General features: G+C 38.9%; 1 protein-coding gene across 1 annotated transcript in view; it reads left to right on the plus strand.

Annotated features, from left to right (window-relative positions):
* Positions 1–19,090, plus strand: part of LOC102689650 (uncharacterized) — a 72,731-nt gene that overhangs the window by 14,668 nt on the left and 38,973 nt on the right. Inside the window, exons 23-51 of the mRNA XM_069185871.1 lie at positions 735–913; positions 1,234–1,347; positions 1,740–1,915; positions 2,371–2,461; positions 3,549–3,614; positions 4,664–4,776; positions 5,196–5,295; positions 5,785–5,898; positions 5,995–6,126; positions 6,497–6,606; positions 7,146–7,242; positions 8,757–9,020; positions 9,753–9,845; positions 10,248–10,447; positions 11,297–11,483; positions 11,902–12,015; positions 12,299–12,433; positions 13,009–13,233; positions 13,737–13,845; positions 14,143–14,267; positions 14,679–14,747; positions 15,022–15,120; positions 15,358–15,495; positions 15,990–16,210; positions 16,414–16,607; positions 17,011–17,159; positions 17,342–17,540; positions 17,752–18,011; positions 18,808–18,894. Of these exons, the coding sequence (XP_069041972.1) occupies positions 735–913; positions 1,234–1,347; positions 1,740–1,915; positions 2,371–2,461; positions 3,549–3,614; positions 4,664–4,776; positions 5,196–5,295; positions 5,785–5,898; positions 5,995–6,126; positions 6,497–6,606; positions 7,146–7,242; positions 8,757–9,020; positions 9,753–9,845; positions 10,248–10,447; positions 11,297–11,483; positions 11,902–12,015; positions 12,299–12,433; positions 13,009–13,233; positions 13,737–13,845; positions 14,143–14,267; positions 14,679–14,747; positions 15,022–15,120; positions 15,358–15,495; positions 15,990–16,210; positions 16,414–16,607; positions 17,011–17,159; positions 17,342–17,540; positions 17,752–18,011; positions 18,808–18,894 (4,160 nt within the window). The remainder of the gene's footprint in view (positions 1–734; positions 914–1,233; positions 1,348–1,739; positions 1,916–2,370; positions 2,462–3,548; positions 3,615–4,663; positions 4,777–5,195; positions 5,296–5,784; positions 5,899–5,994; positions 6,127–6,496; positions 6,607–7,145; positions 7,243–8,756; positions 9,021–9,752; positions 9,846–10,247; positions 10,448–11,296; positions 11,484–11,901; positions 12,016–12,298; positions 12,434–13,008; positions 13,234–13,736; positions 13,846–14,142; positions 14,268–14,678; positions 14,748–15,021; positions 15,121–15,357; positions 15,496–15,989; positions 16,211–16,413; positions 16,608–17,010; positions 17,160–17,341; positions 17,541–17,751; positions 18,012–18,807; positions 18,895–19,090) is intronic.

The following is a 19,090-nucleotide window of genomic DNA, read 5'->3' on the forward strand; positions in this document are numbered from 1 at the left end:
TAGCTTCTCGACCAATCACAACTCATCTTATTCAGTATAAAACATGGAGGCTTTCAGAAGGAAGGGTTTTTTCGTTTGACTTTGGTCCTGCTTGGTTTTTGGTTTTTGGTTTTTGGTTTTTGGTTTTTGGTTTTTGGTTTTTGGTTTTTGGTTCTTGGTTCTTGGTTCTTGGTTCTTGGTTCTTGGTTCTTGGTTCTTGGTTCTTGGTTCTTGGTTCTTGGTTCTTGGTTTGCGTGTGTGCTTCGGCTTTGTTGTTTTGTTGGTTTCTGTTCGTCTCATTGTACTTTCGTTTGTTTGTGTTATTCCGGACGTTAATGTTACAATGATGTTACAACCCCAAGTGTCTAAGGGTAAAGGGGTGTATCATTTACGATAATTTTTGGAAGCAAGTTGAATTTGAGATCCCAGATGAGCCCCCAATAAATTATCCTAAATGTTACACCTCTTTACCCCTAGTCACTTGGGGTTGTAACATTATTGTGGGCTTGTGGGCTTGGGGGCTCGTCTGGGATCTCAAATTCCTAGCCCCTTACCAGAACCCACCTGCTTCCAAAAATTATCCTAAATGTTACACCGCTTTACCCCTGGACACTTGGGGTTGTAACACAATATATTGTCAAAATGAGCCCATAATCCCAGGTTATATTTTAGTTCAGCTCAGGTCATGTTATGGTTGACTTCAAGGGTTGCTCCGTTTAGGTAGAAACTGCAGTAATGCTCTTTTCTTTTGCTAGGTTTTAAACCCCTGGTGGAGAAGCACATTTTCCAGTACAGCCAATTTGATTTTCTTTGGAAGGATGACATGAACAGCCAATTCAGTGAGCTGACAGAAACCAATTGTGAATTGTTCATTATTGTTAAAGAGGTGGAGCGTCTGCAAAAGATTGAACAGAAGATAACGGACATTCCTTTGGTAAAGTTCTTTTTTGTCGCATAAAAATGAAAACATGTTCATTTATATTCCTGTTTTGAGTTGTGCTACCCAGGTTCCATCTTCTTTAAAGTACATATTTCCTCAGGATATTTTCATTAATAATAATGAAATTCTGGAACTTGTTATAAATTGCAGGTTATGTTTAATGTTATTGATTACTATAAGAATGTTTTAAATTTAGTATGTGACTGTGAAACAATGTCTTAGTGGCATTCCACAGTATGTTCTTGGTTTTTGAAATGACTTCTTTGATCACAGAACTTCATGTCCATTTTGAAATAATGGCGGATGTTGTTCAGGTATTTCAAACCGGATGTCTTTGGCTAGACACGAGTCCCATTAAAGATGCTCTGAGGGGCTTTGCGGGAGTGTGGAAATTTAGATATGCATCGGTTTTACACCAAGATGTCAAGGTAAAAAAAATGAAGAAAAAAAAATCTATACATATGTTTTAAGACTTTCTGTGACAAAGATGAATTCTACATTAGTTAGTAGGTGACAATAAGAATTTTGCTTTCTCTCATCTTATTGGAACTAAACGAATAAGATGAGATAAATGATATCCCATAATTTGCAATATTTCTAATAAGGCCTTTTATAATAAAACTATGATGAAATGGTAAAGGTCTTTAAAGGTCTTGTGATATTTAAAAGAAAACAACATTGAGGTATTTAAACATAACATCACATTTTAAAATTTAAAAAAGTCATGGACTAGTAGATATTAACCAGAATGTATATAAATTTAACACGTTCAGCCTGAAGTGTGCAGTGTGTTGGATTCTGCTTGTTTATTCCCTTCAAGAAAAGGCTTGATGAAGTAATCCGCTACAAGAAGGAAAGTTACCAGCAGCTGCTAGCTGAAGTCATTTCTCTTGAGGAGTTAAACATTTCCCTCTGCCTCCTTGAAGAGCTTCTTGACATGGAAAACAAAATTGATGGCATGTACCAGCCAATCGAGAGCACGTACCAGCAGCTGGGGTGTGTAGAATAAATGCTGTATCTCTCCTAAGGGAACACTGCAGTACAAAATAATAGTCTTCCTGTCTCTGTATAGGCATGAGTAGAATTCTAATAACTACTGTAAGATGCTATACATAATAAATTTAAAGGCTAGAAAGGCCGTTCTACTATGTGCTTCATATTATGAATTTTAGCATGGCTCATTAAACCACTTGTTGGAATTCATTATTATGTACAGTAGTTTGGAATGGTCTCCCTTTACATCAGTTTGTATGCCTCTTTAAGATTCAGCTAATGTTCTAGTGAGAAGACAACAAATTTTCCAAAAAATAAACTCAAAGCACATTTTTCAGAACTGAAAATCAGTAGATTAATTCACTGAAATGTGATTATCACGCTCGTTGCTTGTGTTGTCGAACAAGTGCTGGGGTTTGACAGTTTTGACATCACTGAAATGTTTGTTGTTTCCATAGATCATTCGATCTTAGACTCCCGAGACAAGAAGTGATGGAAGTAATGAATCTCAGGAGCAACTGGGCTGAGCTCATGGCTTTGGCAGACAGAGTAAGTGAGAAATACCTGCATACTTTGTCAAATGGTCTTATCCAGCATATAGAGCGTAACAGTAGGCAAGTGATTTACATTTTTCTAGAATTCCCCATTAAAAAAATCTGAATGGTCATTAAGGACAAAGGAAACTTAAATTGGATATCCATAATGCGTGTGTGGGGATTTTTTTCTACTTATATTTTATCTCTACCTGAAAACGGCCAAAATATTTATTTATGAGAGATACTATTGTTGCCTGACGCTGCTGAAAGGCTGAAACAGACACGCGGGGAGCAGTACTTTAATGTCTTTAGATACTTACAGTACATGTGCATTAGGCTCAAACTGAATTCAGGATTTGCTTACAGATCTGCGTTACTTTATGTTTGGAGGGTATTCTGGCGTGAACACCCCTCTGCTCTCTACTTAAGACCCCCCCTGACGCAAATGCTATAACCACAGAATGTTCAGCTAAATTTCACTCCTTCTATTTACATACTTCCTTTTCACCAAATAAAAGGTGAATTTTGTTTCTTAAGAATAAAGTGGTCAATTACAAAGAAGTATTTGCAGAAAAAAACAACCCCTAATATGGACATTTAGAATGAGCTACAGTAGGTGACCCTGAATCTACTGTATAAAACCCATTAGCTTTGCCATCATCATTGAGAGGCTGTATGGTATCCTCCCCATGCGCATGAATAAAGGACTCTGCTTGACCACACTGAACCTGAGTGAAGAGCTTCCTTTGGCAGATGTGACTGATACAGACTAAATCTCGCTTTATTGCAAGGCAGCAGTGAAATCCAGAGCAGCCTAGTCTGGAAGTATGTGATGTTGGTCAGATAAACCAAAAACTAAAATGTGTTTAGTAATATTTCATGTTTATGATTTATACCAGTCTTTTCTTTAAAAATGTGTACAGTGTGGAATTTTGTCATACAGCAAAATGGACAGGGGCAAATATTTTTGGAAGGCAATGTATTTATCATTTTGCAGGTTTTGCATCTGAAACTGTCATGTCCAGTACCAAAATAAGCAAAGAATCTATTTTCCACGAATAAATTCTTAATAAAAAGTATGTTTTAATCTCTTACTTTAGGTTAGGAGACATTTATTAAAAGACAAGAAAACCATGTTTGAACAAGAACTTGATAAGCAAGTAAAGGTAAGATGATACTGTAATGATAAAGTCAGATTTTATTTGAATTAATATTGCTTATTATAATAAATATTGCTGCTTAACTCACTGCTGACCATTCCAGACACAAGGGAAGAAGTGATATGTTGCAGGGTAGAGCTCAGCAAACTCCTTTTTTAGGCCACTACAAAAGCCTCTTTTGATAAAGACTTACTGTAGGTGTTTTTTAGATTTATACCTAATATACATTTTCGAAACAATGTGGATTAGCAATTAAAAAGTAAAATGCTAGGATATACAGTTTAAAATGTAGGCTTTACATTAAGGGATATTATGTTAAAATGCAGTATAATGCACTAGAAAGGCTTAATTTTGAAAAACGTTTGGTTGCCATATTATAGAAAGGATATTAAGATAACAGTTAAGGTTATTTTATTGGCTGTATACAATTTCTTGCATTAGGAATTTGTTTTTTCGCATACCCCAGCTTGCTCTCCATGAGACACACAGGCAGGGAGAACACAGGGTCAGCCATTTATACAGCACCCCTGGAGCAGTTGGGGTTAAGGGCCTTGCTCAGGGGCCCAACAGAGTAGGATTCCTCTGCCAGCCGCGGGATTTGAACCAGTAACCTTCCAGCCACAGGCGTAGATCCTGAGCCACAGACTAACCAGATACATTCTGGGGCTAATGAAAATGTCCTTAAGGATAATGACACGCTGAAGGAACTGAACCTTTTCACGATGATCTGAAATAGGTGTTAACAAAGTCATCCAAGAAGATTACTCCCAAACAAGTGGAAATCACATGGAAGTGTGTTTAAATCAAATATGGGAGGGCCTTCTTTACCGTAAGGGTGATGGAATTATACAACAAGATACTCTGTCATGATGTGGAACTTGATTCTATCGTTTATTCCCTTGGATGAATTAACTGTCAAACATGCCAGATGGGTCCAAGGGCCTCCTCCTTTTTGTAACGTTTATGTTCTTATGTTCTAGTCATAATTTTTTGGCAGTATTTTTTCATGTAAAGTGGTACAATTTACCTGCCAACCTTTGCTTCAATACCCGCAGGGTTTTGCGGTGGACGTGATTCAGCTGAGGAACAGCTTCGACACCCAGGGGCCTGCTGCCCCCAGACTGAGTCCTGAGGAGGCTGTCAAAAAGCTGCAGATCTTCCAGGAAAAGTGAGTTTCACCACGGCTGATTAAAATGGCATGAAATGACAACTGTCCTCACCATGCGCTACAGTCTATAACGCAGGGGTCTTCAGTGTGGAGTGTTTCAATGACTTTGAGGTTTTGGTCCCCTGCTCACAAAAGTGACACTGCATATAACTCTTCTGAAATTCTGGAACCTGGAGATTCTGCTAAACGGATGTCAATACAACAGTACTGTAGAGAAGAAGGCACTTGAAGAAATCTATGGATTTGTTAATGCCTCATTTACAGACATTGTTCTCTGTCCTTGAGCTTCTTTTTATATTTACGATTGGGATGAAAAGTTCCAAAAGTAAAAGATGTGGCTAGGGTAGATAGAATAAATTAAGCAGTAATAGTTATTCTTGAAACTATCCTGAATAACACACCAATTCCTACTTCTGCAGGTTTCAAGTTTATGATGCAAAGAGAAAAACCCTCAACTCATTGCAAAGACTTTTCAGTATCACACCTAAAGCGTTCCCTGAACTCGACCGAACAGGAAAGGTAACTAACATTCCTGATTTAATCATCCTATTTTGTTTTAGATGGGAACTCAACATTGAAGACTGGTTTAAACTCACACAATGCTTCCAATATGTTAACATCTATTCTTTTCAGAAGCTCTGTATAACTGCCCCTGTTCCCCTCTTGATGTAGTCTTTATTTTATCCACTAGGATGAGCAAATCCAATTCTGTCTTTCCATCCATACATTCTTAGTCCCCTTTGCCTGGCAAAGCACATCCTAGGAAAAAAAAGTTAAAAAGAAAACAAATCTAATGCCATTAGTATACAGTATATAAATGTCTTTGCCAGCCTATTCTGAGCATACCACTTCATCTAAAAACAAAAGATAAATTATCAATCGAAAGTCTTTTTGAAATTTACTACACATTTAAACTTTTGTATGTATTTGAAGAATTCAGGCAAATATTATTTCTCAACTTGTCTTCCAAAATGATGCGCTTTATTTAATTTTTGTTTCTGTTATCAGGACCTGCTTGAGTTGGGTACCTTGTATGAGCTTTTCCAGAAGTTTCTATCCTTCAACGAGCATTTCAAAGATACTCTGTGGGCGAAAGCAGATTTAAAGCAGAGCAACGAAGAGGTTTGATTAGTATTTCATTTCATTTTCTAAACTTCTGCATTTCTCAACTAAGGAAATGCAGCAAAGAATATTTTATTTTATATCTTTAATTTACAGGTTATGAACTACTGGTCTCAGTGCCTGGCAGAAAAAGACAAACTGAAAGACTGGGATCCCTACCATGAAATGGCTGCACATATCCAGTTTTACATTGATCGCTTTCCGATTTTACACAAACTTGCTGCCAAGGTATGAGATACTGTACAAATCTGTCAGTGATATTCAATTATATTTGGATGTTGAGGTAACTGTGTTATTCACTTGAAATACGTTTTTTCTCTCCACTAGATTAGCAATTAAGAGACAATGACACATAAAAGCAGTTTTGTAATAGCAACCCCTCTGTGAACCAAATTTTTAATGCAAAATCTACGTCCTAATAGATGTATATGTCCAAAAAGCATATTCCTCTAACATCTGCATTTCTATTTAAATGATCTTTTATAACAGATTTAAGTAATTGAAGAAAAGTATAACTATAGGAAATGCCATTTATGAAGGAAATGTTTTTTAATTGAAAAGCAGGAATTAATTTTGCCTCCCATTTTGTGTTATGCAGGAAATTCGTAATCGACACTGGCTTGAGGTGATGGCTGTCACAGGCAGCTCATTTCCTCTAGAAGCCACGGTTTTCAAACTTCATCACCTCTTAGATGTGGAGCTGATGAAGTAAGCACTTTTCTTTTATTGCAAATACACACGGAAGTATTAAGGAACAAGTAGAGACCCATTCCAGACTGAAAATAGAAGAAAACACTATTCACCTCTGGAGACAAAACATTTTTTTTCTTCTTCCTTTCTGCTTTTCGGCATGTCATTTACCAATTATTTTTTCTCTGCAATTTGCGTGCTGATGCCACTCCCTACTTGAACTCTTTCAAAGTCATTTTATGCCATATAAACTTTGAGAATACAAGTGGCAGCTCAGAGGAAGTACATTTAAAATTGAGAAGAAAAGGAACATGTTTCTTCTTTATTATGGGTATCTGGACCAGGCTGCCTAGAAATGTTGTTGAAGCTGATACACTATTTTCTTTAAAATAAAATTGGAGGACATCCTCAGATACATTAAAACCCAGCAGTCAATCAAAGCAGATTAACTTCATGACCTCCTCTCATTCAAAACTCTTCTTATGTATTTTTGCACACATAACAGAAGACTTTAATGACTGTAATTCTGACACAGTGATTCATTTGCCTTTATGTAGACATCAGGCTGCTATTACATCGATAGCAACAGCAGCAAGAGAAGAGCTCCAGCTGGAGGTGAAAATGAGGGCAATTGAAGAGGAATGGACAGAACAAGTAGGCATTTTGCATGGCTGTTAATAGAGACCTAACCTCTTCTGTTTTCTGTCTTCAACAGAATTATTTTCCTTTTAGTACTTTTAAACACTTTTGAATATTTGGCTCGAGGTCTTCAATATTCAAAACCTTATATTTTGTGGCATACAGTTAAGGCATATACTGTAATTTTTCCCTTAAAGTATGTTGAAGTTAGACTTTATGCCATTTTCTTGAGATTAAAACACAAAACCCACAGGACCTCTTGAGTGACTCACCCGGTAACAGTTGAGCTATAGGATCCAGGCATGGCAGGTTGGGGACTGGGTCAGCTGACTATGACTGAGGTTCCCCAGGAGACAGCACACAATCGGCTGAGCACCACTGAGTATAGGGTGGGAAGAGATGGCCTGAAATCTCTCATCCGTACAGCATTTCATGAGCTTGCTGATACGTGGTGCAGCTGGTTGTGTAATTGGAACTGAACCTCTGGTCAGGGCCGTGGTGTCACGAATGTCAGAAGGGGCATGCTGTGGAATGACAAGGAGAGCAGTAGAGACCCTATGCGTAGTGGCAAAAGAGGCAACACAGAGGTTAGCCCGGGCTCAGGGGGTATGACGATGTCGGTATAGAAACCTATGCCCTCAGGCCACAGACTGGAGCAACCTGGTGCTAGGCGGGTCTCAAGACATCAGTACCCTCAATGCTGAGCCAGGAGCAGAGAAGACACAGGAAGTAAATAGGCTACACAACAAGATACACTCGAAAGACATGAATAATCAGAGGGGGCTAGGAACAGGGCAGAAGTAGAGCGCCCTCTAGGTGTACAGGGCGTGACACATGGTGCCTGTGACATGAGAAAAGATGAATAGCTCAAAGTGGGAGGATTAGAAGAGTTTGCCTGCATTTCCTCATTCTCCCCTGTGTACAGTCAAAGGGTTTGTGGTTGTGAGCTGAGAAGCAAACAATGATTCTAACGACATTGAGTGCCCATAACAAAATCATTTTTAAATTAAATATCATCAATTTTTAACCACGTGGAACAATTTCATTTTGACCACTTGACCACATTATCTGTTCAATTACTTCAGTAATTTAGTTCAGTAAGTAGTTGAGAGAAAGAATTGTTCAAATGAAATGAACATTCTGACCTCTAATCTACTGTAGCTAATTGAACCAATCCCCTTATGTAGTGGTCAAAACAAGTACACTGGAGTTGAAGATTGTTTGTTAAAGTGTAGGACTCCAAAGAAGGAAGCCTGTAGACGTTAAATTGTGCCCCTTCCCTTTTGTAAATAAAAGCATCTTAAGAACAGCAAAAAACAGCACTTCTACATTCAAGTTTTAGAAGCTTGTTTTGAGACAAACTACCTGGATGCAAAATTAAACTCAGCATTCTCACTCAGAACATGTGCTGCAATCTACTAGCTCAATGTAAAACACTAACAGGCAGGACACTTTCTAAACCACACAGAGCTTGTTTTGTGTTTAATCATTGACATCTTGTTATTGGTGATTTGTTTGCTCATAACAAGGTGCTGAGCTTCGAAGCTTACAGGACGATGGGCCCAGTGCTGCTGGGGAAGGAGGACACTCTGCTGACCCTGGAGCAAGCGGAACATGCCAGGCTCCTGCTGGCTCAGATGCTGACCTCCCCGCACATCGGCCCGCTGAAAGAGGAGGCGGCCTCCTGGACTGACAAACTGAAGGAGGTGGGAAACATCTTGGAATTGTGGCTGGAAGTGCAGGACCTCTGGCGGAACCTGGAGCCTGTGTTTAGTGACGCAAACCTCAGCAAGGTGAGGTGACATTTTCTTTAATTTCACATAAAGGGGTTTCAGTGGCTGGGGTCTGAGGTTTTAAGGTTCAGGTTTTTAGATGTTCTGTTTTCAGTCCTGTATTTCTTTTGTGTTTGAATTGAGAATCAGCTAGTGGGTAGGAAACACAGAGTACAGGTAAGAGGTGGATGCTGGTGTAATGCAACTGAGGGCGTGCCACAGGGCTCTGTATTAGGTCCACTGCTCTTCCTAATCTACTGTATATCAACGGTCGAGATCTTGGTATAGTTAGCAAACTAGTGAAGCCTGCAGATGAAGTCAAATCATTAGACCTAGCAAAGACTGCATAGTCTCCAGTGGAAAAGCAAAATTATTCAAACAGAATTCAAGCCAATTCAAGGGTAAACATCTCTCAGATGACATTTAATGTTAACAAGTGCAGAGTATTACACAGAGATTGCAGAAACATTAACTATTGGTATAAAAAGGTAAGCATGGTGCTTGAAGAGGCTATTTATGAAAAAGACGGAGGGGGTTGTGTTGATTCATCATTTACATCTTTAGGAAGTGGGGAAGCAATAAAAAGGCCAAGTCAAAGTGAGATTATATATATATATGAGTGCAGAACGTAAATGAAGGGGAATTAAGGGATGTTATGGTTAAATTGTACAGTCCACTCGTGAGAGGTCATTTAAAATCAATTTAGTTATTATTGCAGGTCTTAATCTAAAATACTACAACTCAATTAAACAGGAGCTCCCCCAGGAGGCCAAACGCTTTGCCAAGGTTGAGAGAACCTGGATCAAAATGATGCACTCAGCCTACAGGACGAGAAATGTCCTACAGGTACGTTGTATGTATCAAATATGTGTCGCAGTAATTAAATGTTATTTAAGTGGATCATTCGTTTTATTTTAAAAATTACAATTTTAATTGCATTTTGCCATATTGACTATTATTTTATCAAGATGCTATAGGAATTGGTTCTAATTCAGTTAAAACGTACAGTATGTTCAGGTAATCCATTAATTATGGATATATGTGATATTTTTTTGGATGTAGAAATGTTAAATTCTATGTTTTAACAAATACAATGTAGAGTTCATGGGATAACCAAAGCAAAGTCACACAATGGTTTTTGGCAAAACCACAAGAATTTGCTACGTCTTGAAAATATGCATCTTCTGATAAGTGACTGAGTTGTAAATATTTTAATGTGTACTTTAACAGCAACAACTTATCTCTTAGTGCTGCTGTGCCACGGAAGTTCCAAAAGAAGTGATTTTGCAGCGCATGCGGAAAGATCTGGAAGTCTGTTGTCAGTTTCTCTCCCACTTTCTGGAAATGAAAAGACAGGCCTTCCCTCGTTTCTACTTCTTGCCAGATTTGGTTCTGCTGTCTTTTCTCAGCCACCCAACAGATGTCGGACTCCTCCGCAATAATTTTGGGTATCTGTCTTTATCTTTCTCTAGCGAAAACATGTATCAACAATTCTTCTTAAATGCATTGCTTCACACCTCATTGCGGCTTCACTGGACATAAAAATCAGTATTAATGTCCATGAAGTGGCACAGTAAGACAGAGTGTTCTGTGTACTCTTTGCATTTTTTAAGTGAACTTTTAATAACACATTGATAAAAAGTGTTTAAAACTTTGAATTGTGCTGTGAATTATTGGACAATTTAGTTCACGTCCAAAGCTTTATGAAGCAAACAATAACAAAATGTATGCAAAATCTTTAAGAGCAGTAAAATTGAAAATGTTTCTGAAATTGTTAAATAGAAATTTCGTTGACCCTACACGATAGTTGGCCATGTGTCACAGCTGTGATTTATGTAAATTTAAAAAGGGTTTTTACATTTAGAAAAGTGAAGATTATCATAAAATAAATACCAACCAAAGCAAGACATTTTCAGCAAAACATGGCCTTGTAAGTCGAGTGGCAATCCACAACCTTTATGAGCTCTAGAACTGTTTTCATATATAAAAACCAAATGGTTCAACTTCTGTATATAACAGAATGGTTTAATATCATACACAATAAATCAGGAAGTGTACTTTGCATAACTTTACTGTACTTTACTATATGAGGATACAATATTATTGAGGATATGATAGTAGGGATCAGGGATCATAACTTCACCTGTTATATTCCTTAGCATCATAAGTGTCTTCTGAAAAAAAAACAAAGAAAGAATAGCTGATAGCTGTCACACAGTGTGAAGGGAAGTGTACTTTCAGTTTACAATCTTCAATGCTGAAACTTTCATCTGTTTTGTCTGTTTTCCTTTTCGAAGACTGATATTCAGTGGTGTGGCCAGTCTGGCTCTGGAGAGGTCCGATAGCTGCAGCAGCAGCTGTAGCAGTGAGCCCGCAGACCCTCACTTCAGTCCCGGAGCAGCTGAGGGGCTGGAGTCAGCCAGTTACAGAAGTCTGACTCACATGACTGACAGCGACAGCCTCTTTCCCAAGTCTCTGAGATCAGTAAGCCAGATAGCCAGCAGCTGGGGCCTAACTACAATTGCAAACATTTCATAGTGACTTCATAGTGTTTGCTTTCGTGATCATCATGTTTCTTTTAAAAGAATATAAAAACACGTTTTCTTTTTTGAATGTGTGCTGTAAAAATATCAGGCAAAGGACAATATTCTCATCATATGTGTCAGTATCTTAATAAAAAACACAATGTGAAGATATACCGGTTAATTTTGTAAATATTTCTAAAGGTTTAGTCCTGTGGTGCTTGTCCTTTAGAATTGCTTGGTTTCGCACTAGAACTTTGAGTCATCATTATACAGTAGCTGTTCTTGAAATAAAAGCAGAAGACAGCGCTGATACCCTTCAAGCAAATTGCAGAGTCACTGAGTTCCTGCTTCAGTATTGTCACATGGACTTGTTTCAGGCTGGGCTCTCGCTGGGGAGTCCAATTCCACTGAGCAGCAGGGAAGCCACTCAGGGAATGATGGCTGTGTCTGTGATTGCGAATGACGGTGAATGCCTGCAGCTGGGTGAGGAGGTAGAAGTGATCAAATAAGTCTTTCTTTATGTTTGTCTGTGTTCCTTTAGAGCTCCCCCTTCCCCTAGAATATCGGTATTAATTCTGAATATCGCATTATTATTCTGTATTAATTCACACCACTTTTGTCAGTTAATATTTTGAAATTCTGAACGCAATGCAGCAATATTGTTTATTGAAGTCCAGACCTTGAAAGCAGTGAAAATCATTAGGTTTATCATTTTTAAGGTTTTAGCCTTTCTTTGTCATATACAGTACCATTGTTGTTTTTTTTCCCCCACAGGTTCATATTTCTTCCGCAGTGGAGGAGTGGCTCTCTGATCTTCAAAGCTCGATCCAACAGACTTTGGAGAGAAGCATGACCGATGCAACCCTAGATATCAGCCAGGGAGTCGGCATCGATGAGTGGACATACAAGGTACTGTACGTCCCCCTTAATTCCCGCACTGAACTAAAGAAGGTGGAAGAAATACTCACGGCCCCGAAGGAAACAAGTTCAAGCATGTAATTTAGATACTCAGTCATTTCAGTATGCACACTGTGCAGACAGATTATGTGCACAGTCAGCAAATGTTATTACAGTGTATATATATGGAAGTTATTAACTGAAGTCTGGGAGGGATATCAACAGCGAGTCAATCTCATACAGATGCAAAAATTAGCGTTATTGTTACTGAAACAGTATGTGCACAGTATCTTACACAAACACCTGTCTCATGCATCTCTCCTCCACCCCATCTCTATCTTGCTGCCGCTCCTTGGTTAACTCCTGTCTGAATTGGGTTCGAGCATCTTCGTCCTGTGGCCAGGAGGCTTCCCCTTAACTACACGGGCTAAGTCAAAACTATCATACTTAAAACACTCAAACACTCACAAAGCATCTGGTTCTTGGATGTATTTGTCCCTCGTGAGTGATCCACCTCGATAATAAAAAGGATTAGCTGTCCGTTGGTCCATTGACTTTCCTGCTGTGCGAATCTTTCTCCTCCACAGCATCCATTTCAAATAGCCAGGCTATGTCTGCTGTACTGTTGGACAAGAGACTGTGAGGCTGCGATTACCAATGTGAAATCAGATCGGAAGGCCCTTCCAGGAGCTGTGAAGAAACACTCTGGGATGATTTTCAAGCTCTCCAACATCATCAGTAAGGGCAGCTGGAATCACTGTGAGGAGCTTGTCACAGCCAGCCAGAAGCTAAAACTAGAAAACATGATCATGGTATGCAGTATTAAAGTCCTCGAAATACTCAAGTCAACCTATTTATAATCATGGGGATAACAGTAAACACAGTTACGAGAAGAATCAATACAGATTTTTTTAAGTAAAAAGACATGAAATATAAAGACTAATTAAACTTTTACATTTTACAATGGGGTCTGAAGCTGATTTATAACTTGCTTCCAATAACAACTCCCCTTTTAACCAGAGAAATAATCCACCGAGCTTCATGGTGAAATTAGCTTGGAATTAAGGTTTTGATTGTGTACCCTATCTGCTTAGATCTTTACTGTATATCTGTTGTCTCATCCTGCAAGATAAGGGTAGGTTGTATTATCCTGCCCGTTTTGTCTTCCAGCACTTTCAGTGCAATCAGCTTCTGCAACTACCTTTTGTTAGGTTTTTATTGTTTTGGGTGGTATTGAGCACAGCGTTTTGGATTGTTTATTGAAAGGCTTTATACCGTACATGTATTTATCAATGTGATGATCTGTACTCTACAGTTTGCAGTGTATCTACGTGATGTCATGGAAAGCTTATCTACTCGCAAAGTTCGGGAGATCACAGACTTTGAATGGAGAAGAGCCGTAAGGGTTTACTCAGATGAAAAGGGTGAGCGATGTTTGCCGACAGCATGATTGTTACCGACTCCAATCGCACACTGCTCATTCACAGTTGTCTAGCCTTCGTGTTAGGCTCTGTACCTAACATAGGGTGAAACCATCTGTACTTGGATGGAAATGGTGAAATATAGAATAGCCTCAAAGTTATAGCTTTAAATAATAACCAATAGTGTCTCCGTGCTTAATGATATTAGAAATGCAGACCTTTGTGTTTCAGTTACCTTCTTTTCTGGTTTTGCATTTGTAAGAAAGTTACTCATTGTTTACCCCTTCTTCTCTTTGATAGATGATAAAAGACATGTTATATGTATACACAACGCCCAGTATGAATGTGGCTATGAATTCTATGGTGCTGAAGCACCTGTTATAATGACTCCAGCAACAGAGAAGTCTTTTCTTGCGTTGTCATATGTAAGTATACCAATTAGTTACAGTACGTCTTCAGTTGAATTCCATCTATTTGATTTATGCAAGAAAATTGCGGTATATGAGTTTGGCTTTGTGAAACATACCTCAAAAGAGAGGCTTTAGCTCAGCACTCTACAGTGTATGAAAAAGGTTGTGCAGATACATGTGGACATGTGGTATATGTGGATTTTGAAATGAGAAACTGATATTGGGAATACCACTAACATGTATAGAGGGCTGGTTAACATTTGTGTGATGTACTGTATTTCAATAACTTTCAGCGGTGTTTTCTATTTACCATGAAATGTTTGAGCTTCAGTCTGCTATACCACACTAGAGCATGGTTGTCAACCAGTCACAGCAATTGTATATGTTTTAACTGCGTCATCGATGTTTTCTGTAAACTGTTGTCAGACACAGCAAAACCTCGGAGGTGCTGCAGTTCTGGGCGATCATGGGACAGGCAAGACAGAGACCTTGAAGGTACAGTAAGTGAGAACAAAAGAGCAGTAAAAATATATAACTGACTTCTATAACTCCAACTCTTAGTGAAGCAAAATGTTTTCCTGTTGACTTAGTAATACAAATGTATGTAATGAAACACATTTTTGAAAAACACAGAAAGGAGGCTCTTCATTTTAAAATTCTTTAGGTTATAGAAAGCCTCGTAAGACTGCATTCACACAGCAGTGTCACTGGTTGACAACACAGGAACTGCAGTTTTCATACTGAGTGTACATGTTTTCGATTTTCACAGGGTTTTGCTCATCTCCTGGGGAAGTTCCTTCTCCTCTTTCACTGTTCATACCATTCAAATCCAGCATCTATTACGAAGATTTTACATGGAGCTGCTATGGTAAATTAAAAATAATGTCTTTTTTTTTTATTAAAGCAAAGAAATTGTTTTATGTGTTTGATGCGAAAACATTCAGAAAGTAATTCCTAAGGAAAAGGATTGTTCTGTATATTTTACATAGAAGAACACGACTATATACCTTTTTTTGATTATTTGATTCCTCACCGTCACAATTAACATCACATCTGTGCTCTGTAAAAATGATTTCTTAACCCAGCTCTGTCTTTATTATGATAGGATGGATGCTGGGTCTGTTTTGATGATTTTCACCTCCTGAAGAAATCAGCTGTCTCTGCTGTAATGTTTAATTCCCAGACATTATATGATTGTCTTAAAGCAAAACTAAATACCTGTGTTTTGGGAGATGGGAAAGAGGTGAGTGTCTTTCTTTTCTAAGATTTTTCGAATAAACATTAATAGACCACTCTATAATAACATTGCTGATTAATGAAACTCTTGCATATAGTTTGCATTTGACAGAGAAATTTCCCTTTTATAGGATAATTAATAAGTCCTATTTTCAAAGCTATAACCATCTCAGGTATTTTATATTCTCTATCTAAATATTAAATTTGCAAATAATTATAGTGTCATTGTTGTAGTGACTGAAAGGACTTTCACATAAAACAGTCCCCCAAAACATGAGACAATAGTAATCGTTAACACTTACTGTATGTAATGAATAATTAATGTACAGTAAAAGATAAATGGACTTCAATATCAATCACATATTTGATATGATGCATCCCCTAAACGATACTTAATTAAAGTACCTTATAGATTTATTTTTGCATGGCGCATTTGCTCTTCAGCGTATGATGTATCATTTCAAGCTCTGGAGCTTCTCTCCTCCTCTTGTCTGTCTACAGGTCACGTTAAACAGAAGCCTCAGCCTTTTTGTGACGGCCCACTGCAGGCCAGGGGGGGAAACTCTCCCGAGCGACGTCCGTGCCCTGTTCCGCACGGTGTCCCTGGCGGCCCCTGACCGCGCCGTGATTCTCAGGGGAACTCTCGCCGCCTTTGGCTTCAAGAGCCCCAGAATGCTAACCCACCGGATTCTGCTCGTGTCCCGGCTCACCCAGGAGCAGCTGTTAGTAGGAACTCTTTCTCCATTACTATTAACCTGACCGCAGCGCCAGTTAGAATCGTTTTAGTGAGTCGCCCTTTTCCCTAGGTCATCCGATACTGAGGTTTGAGCTGCACGAGACTGTTTAACAAGCGGCCTTCATGGCGGACTCTACTCCTCAGTGTGGTTGTGGGTGATTTGACATATTCGCCTTCCATGGTTTTCAGCCCTGAGGGACTGCACCACCTCTTCAGCCTGGCATCGCTGGTGTCAGTGGTTCAGAGAGCTGCTCAGAAGAAGGCTGAAAGGAGAGTAAGGGCAGAGGGGAGGCAGAACCACACCGAGGTCCGGATGGGGGGAGAGAGAACCTCCAGGTCCAACAGTGTCACTTCTACTCTGCCCTTCGCTGCCACAGCTCTGAGTAAAGTCCCTGAAATATCTCTTAAGTGTCTCTCTAGGGTCTTAGTACTTAGTTCAGTGCTTTTTGATTCTTATAGTCGTCTGTTGCTACCATTCCTATTGTAAAGCATGGATTGCTTCATGAATGCCAGTAGCTGTAATTCGTCCCTGCACTGACAATCTAAGTTGTGAATTTATTTTTCAGTGTGCCTCTTCATTCTTTTTAAGATGCATAGTACAACATGTCTCGGAATGTTATTAGTGTGCTACTTAAATAGAATTATTAGGGACTGTACACACAGATGATAGGGAATCATGCAGAAGATACGAAAGTGCGAAACTGAGAAATTCTTTCACCTTTTGAGGAGGCCTCATGATATTTGAAGAGAAGTACTTCCTCATTGTTTCCACCTTCTCTTTTCCAGGTCCGTCACTTAGTCTAAAAACAGTCCAGAGCATGGACAGAAAGACAGTAACTACACATTCCAACGCTATGACGTCTGCAGCCAGACTGGACCATGCTCTGTTGGGAGAGACGCTGCACGAGTGCTTAGGCCCCAGAATGAAGGGAGATGTAAGTCACTGGCTACCACTTTTTTAAAGAAAATGGGCAAAGCAGCATCACAGTCGCCAAATCATTCATATGAAGGTCGTGACTCTAAAGCTATAAATACTGATTTTCAATTTGGCCCTGAAATGTGCTTTTTTGTCAGGTACAGTATCTTTGTATTGCAGTTTCTAACCATGTTTTCACAGGACGTGATGGTATTCGATCAGATTGTCAAGGACATGTTTGGTTGTCAGCTGGACGCGTCTGTCTCAGAGGGATGTCTGCAGTCTGAGAATGCCTTAGACGGGGCTATTTTAACAGCTGCTAAGAATATCAGTCTTGTTCCTCATGTGCCCTGGGTGAAGAAAGTTAAGCAGCTCTATATATTGTCCCAGTGTCATCAAGGTGAGAAAATTGTCAAGCCATGGTAGAAACGTATACTGTATTTATGGACAGAAAACAAACCCTTTTTTGATCCGATGAATGTTTTTTTAAGTTCATATCTGTAACAAGGTGCAATGCGTAAAATGTTTTTTAATCACAAGGGTGGCAGCGCTGAGGGAACAGAGGCCCAGTGCCCAGTGGTAACAGTGGGATGTTACTGTGTTTTCTGCAGGCATCATTGTGGCTGGACCTCCAGGAGCAGGAAAGAGCTCCTGTATCTCCACTCTCATTCGGGCTCTCAATCTGATGCCTTTAGACCAGCAGGCAGAGTCACCAGGGATTCCCAGCGAAGAGCAGAAAGAACTACCCAGTCACAAACTGGTCAAATTTAACCCCCAGGCAACAGATGATAGCACACTGCTTTTTGGATTCCAGGCTCCTCACGTTTGGATAGACAGTATTGTTACCCATGCGTGGAGAAAGGCTATAAGGGTATTTTTAACACCTTTGGTCAATTTGACTATTTGTTATTAAATCGCATAAAAGACAAAAGACACCTTTTAATTAGTTGTCTTTGTGACAGTGAAATTCAGATGATAGTTCCGTTTTGAGATTATAAAGTGGAGTCTAACATTTATTGTTAATACTGAACACAGCAAACCCTTCCGTTAAATTAATTTTGAGCATGACAGCTGCCATCCTTAATTTTATCTGTCTGGTCTGTCATAAAATGATAGTTGCCTGAAAGAAAGGGAAGGCTATATAGAATTATTTTACGACTTCCCTCCCTTGTGTATTAGATATGTGAAGGAAAACAGAAACAGCATTTATATTGTAGAAACTACAAGAAAGGAAAATTTATAGTATTGTGGGAAACTTCACCAATGAAAGGAGGCAAAATGAGAAGTGGGATTTGAAAGGTTTAGTTGAATAGAAAGTGTGTTAATATGAAGAAGAGACAAGTCTTGCTCTTTCAGTATCAACAATGAAGGTCTCCGCAGGTTTCCACTTGAATTGTCACAGATCCCCTCAGTTATATCATAATAGTAATACAGTAGGAAAAATTGAATCACACATTAGAAATCACATAAGACTATCAGCTTCAAAATCATTTTTCTACTGTCTTTTATGTCAGGTCAGAGCCTGAGTCCATTAAATCAGCCCAGAGCATGACAGAGTGCTGGAGGGAATGTCACACACAGCTGCTCCACTATATAATGTTGAGAACTAGAGTTTCACAGTGAATTAGCCTATTAATCATGCCCTACGTCTTTTTTTTTTCTTCAAGCAAAGTGGTATTAGCTGGCTCTGCTTCGATGGGACACTTACACAGACCTGGGCAGACAACTTCAGTAGTGTTTTAGAGACAAAAAAGGTACCAGTTTTATTTTGTAGCTAAAAAGTATTTTCTTTTGTTTCAGAGAAAAATGCATGATTTTACAGCATTCACTTAGCCATCTAGTGCAGACTTTGCTTATCTCATTTATTGGTTATGCCATTAGAAGATGATGACTGGGTTTCAGTGATAGAATTAGCTTATTTAAAACTCAATTTACAACTTTAGAACTCTG

Source organism: Lepisosteus oculatus, chromosome 2 (genome assembly GCF_040954835.1).
Source record: "Lepisosteus oculatus isolate fLepOcu1 chromosome 2, fLepOcu1.hap2, whole genome shotgun sequence".
NCBI classification, from domain to species: Eukaryota; Metazoa; Chordata; class Actinopteri; order Semionotiformes; family Lepisosteidae; genus Lepisosteus; species Lepisosteus oculatus.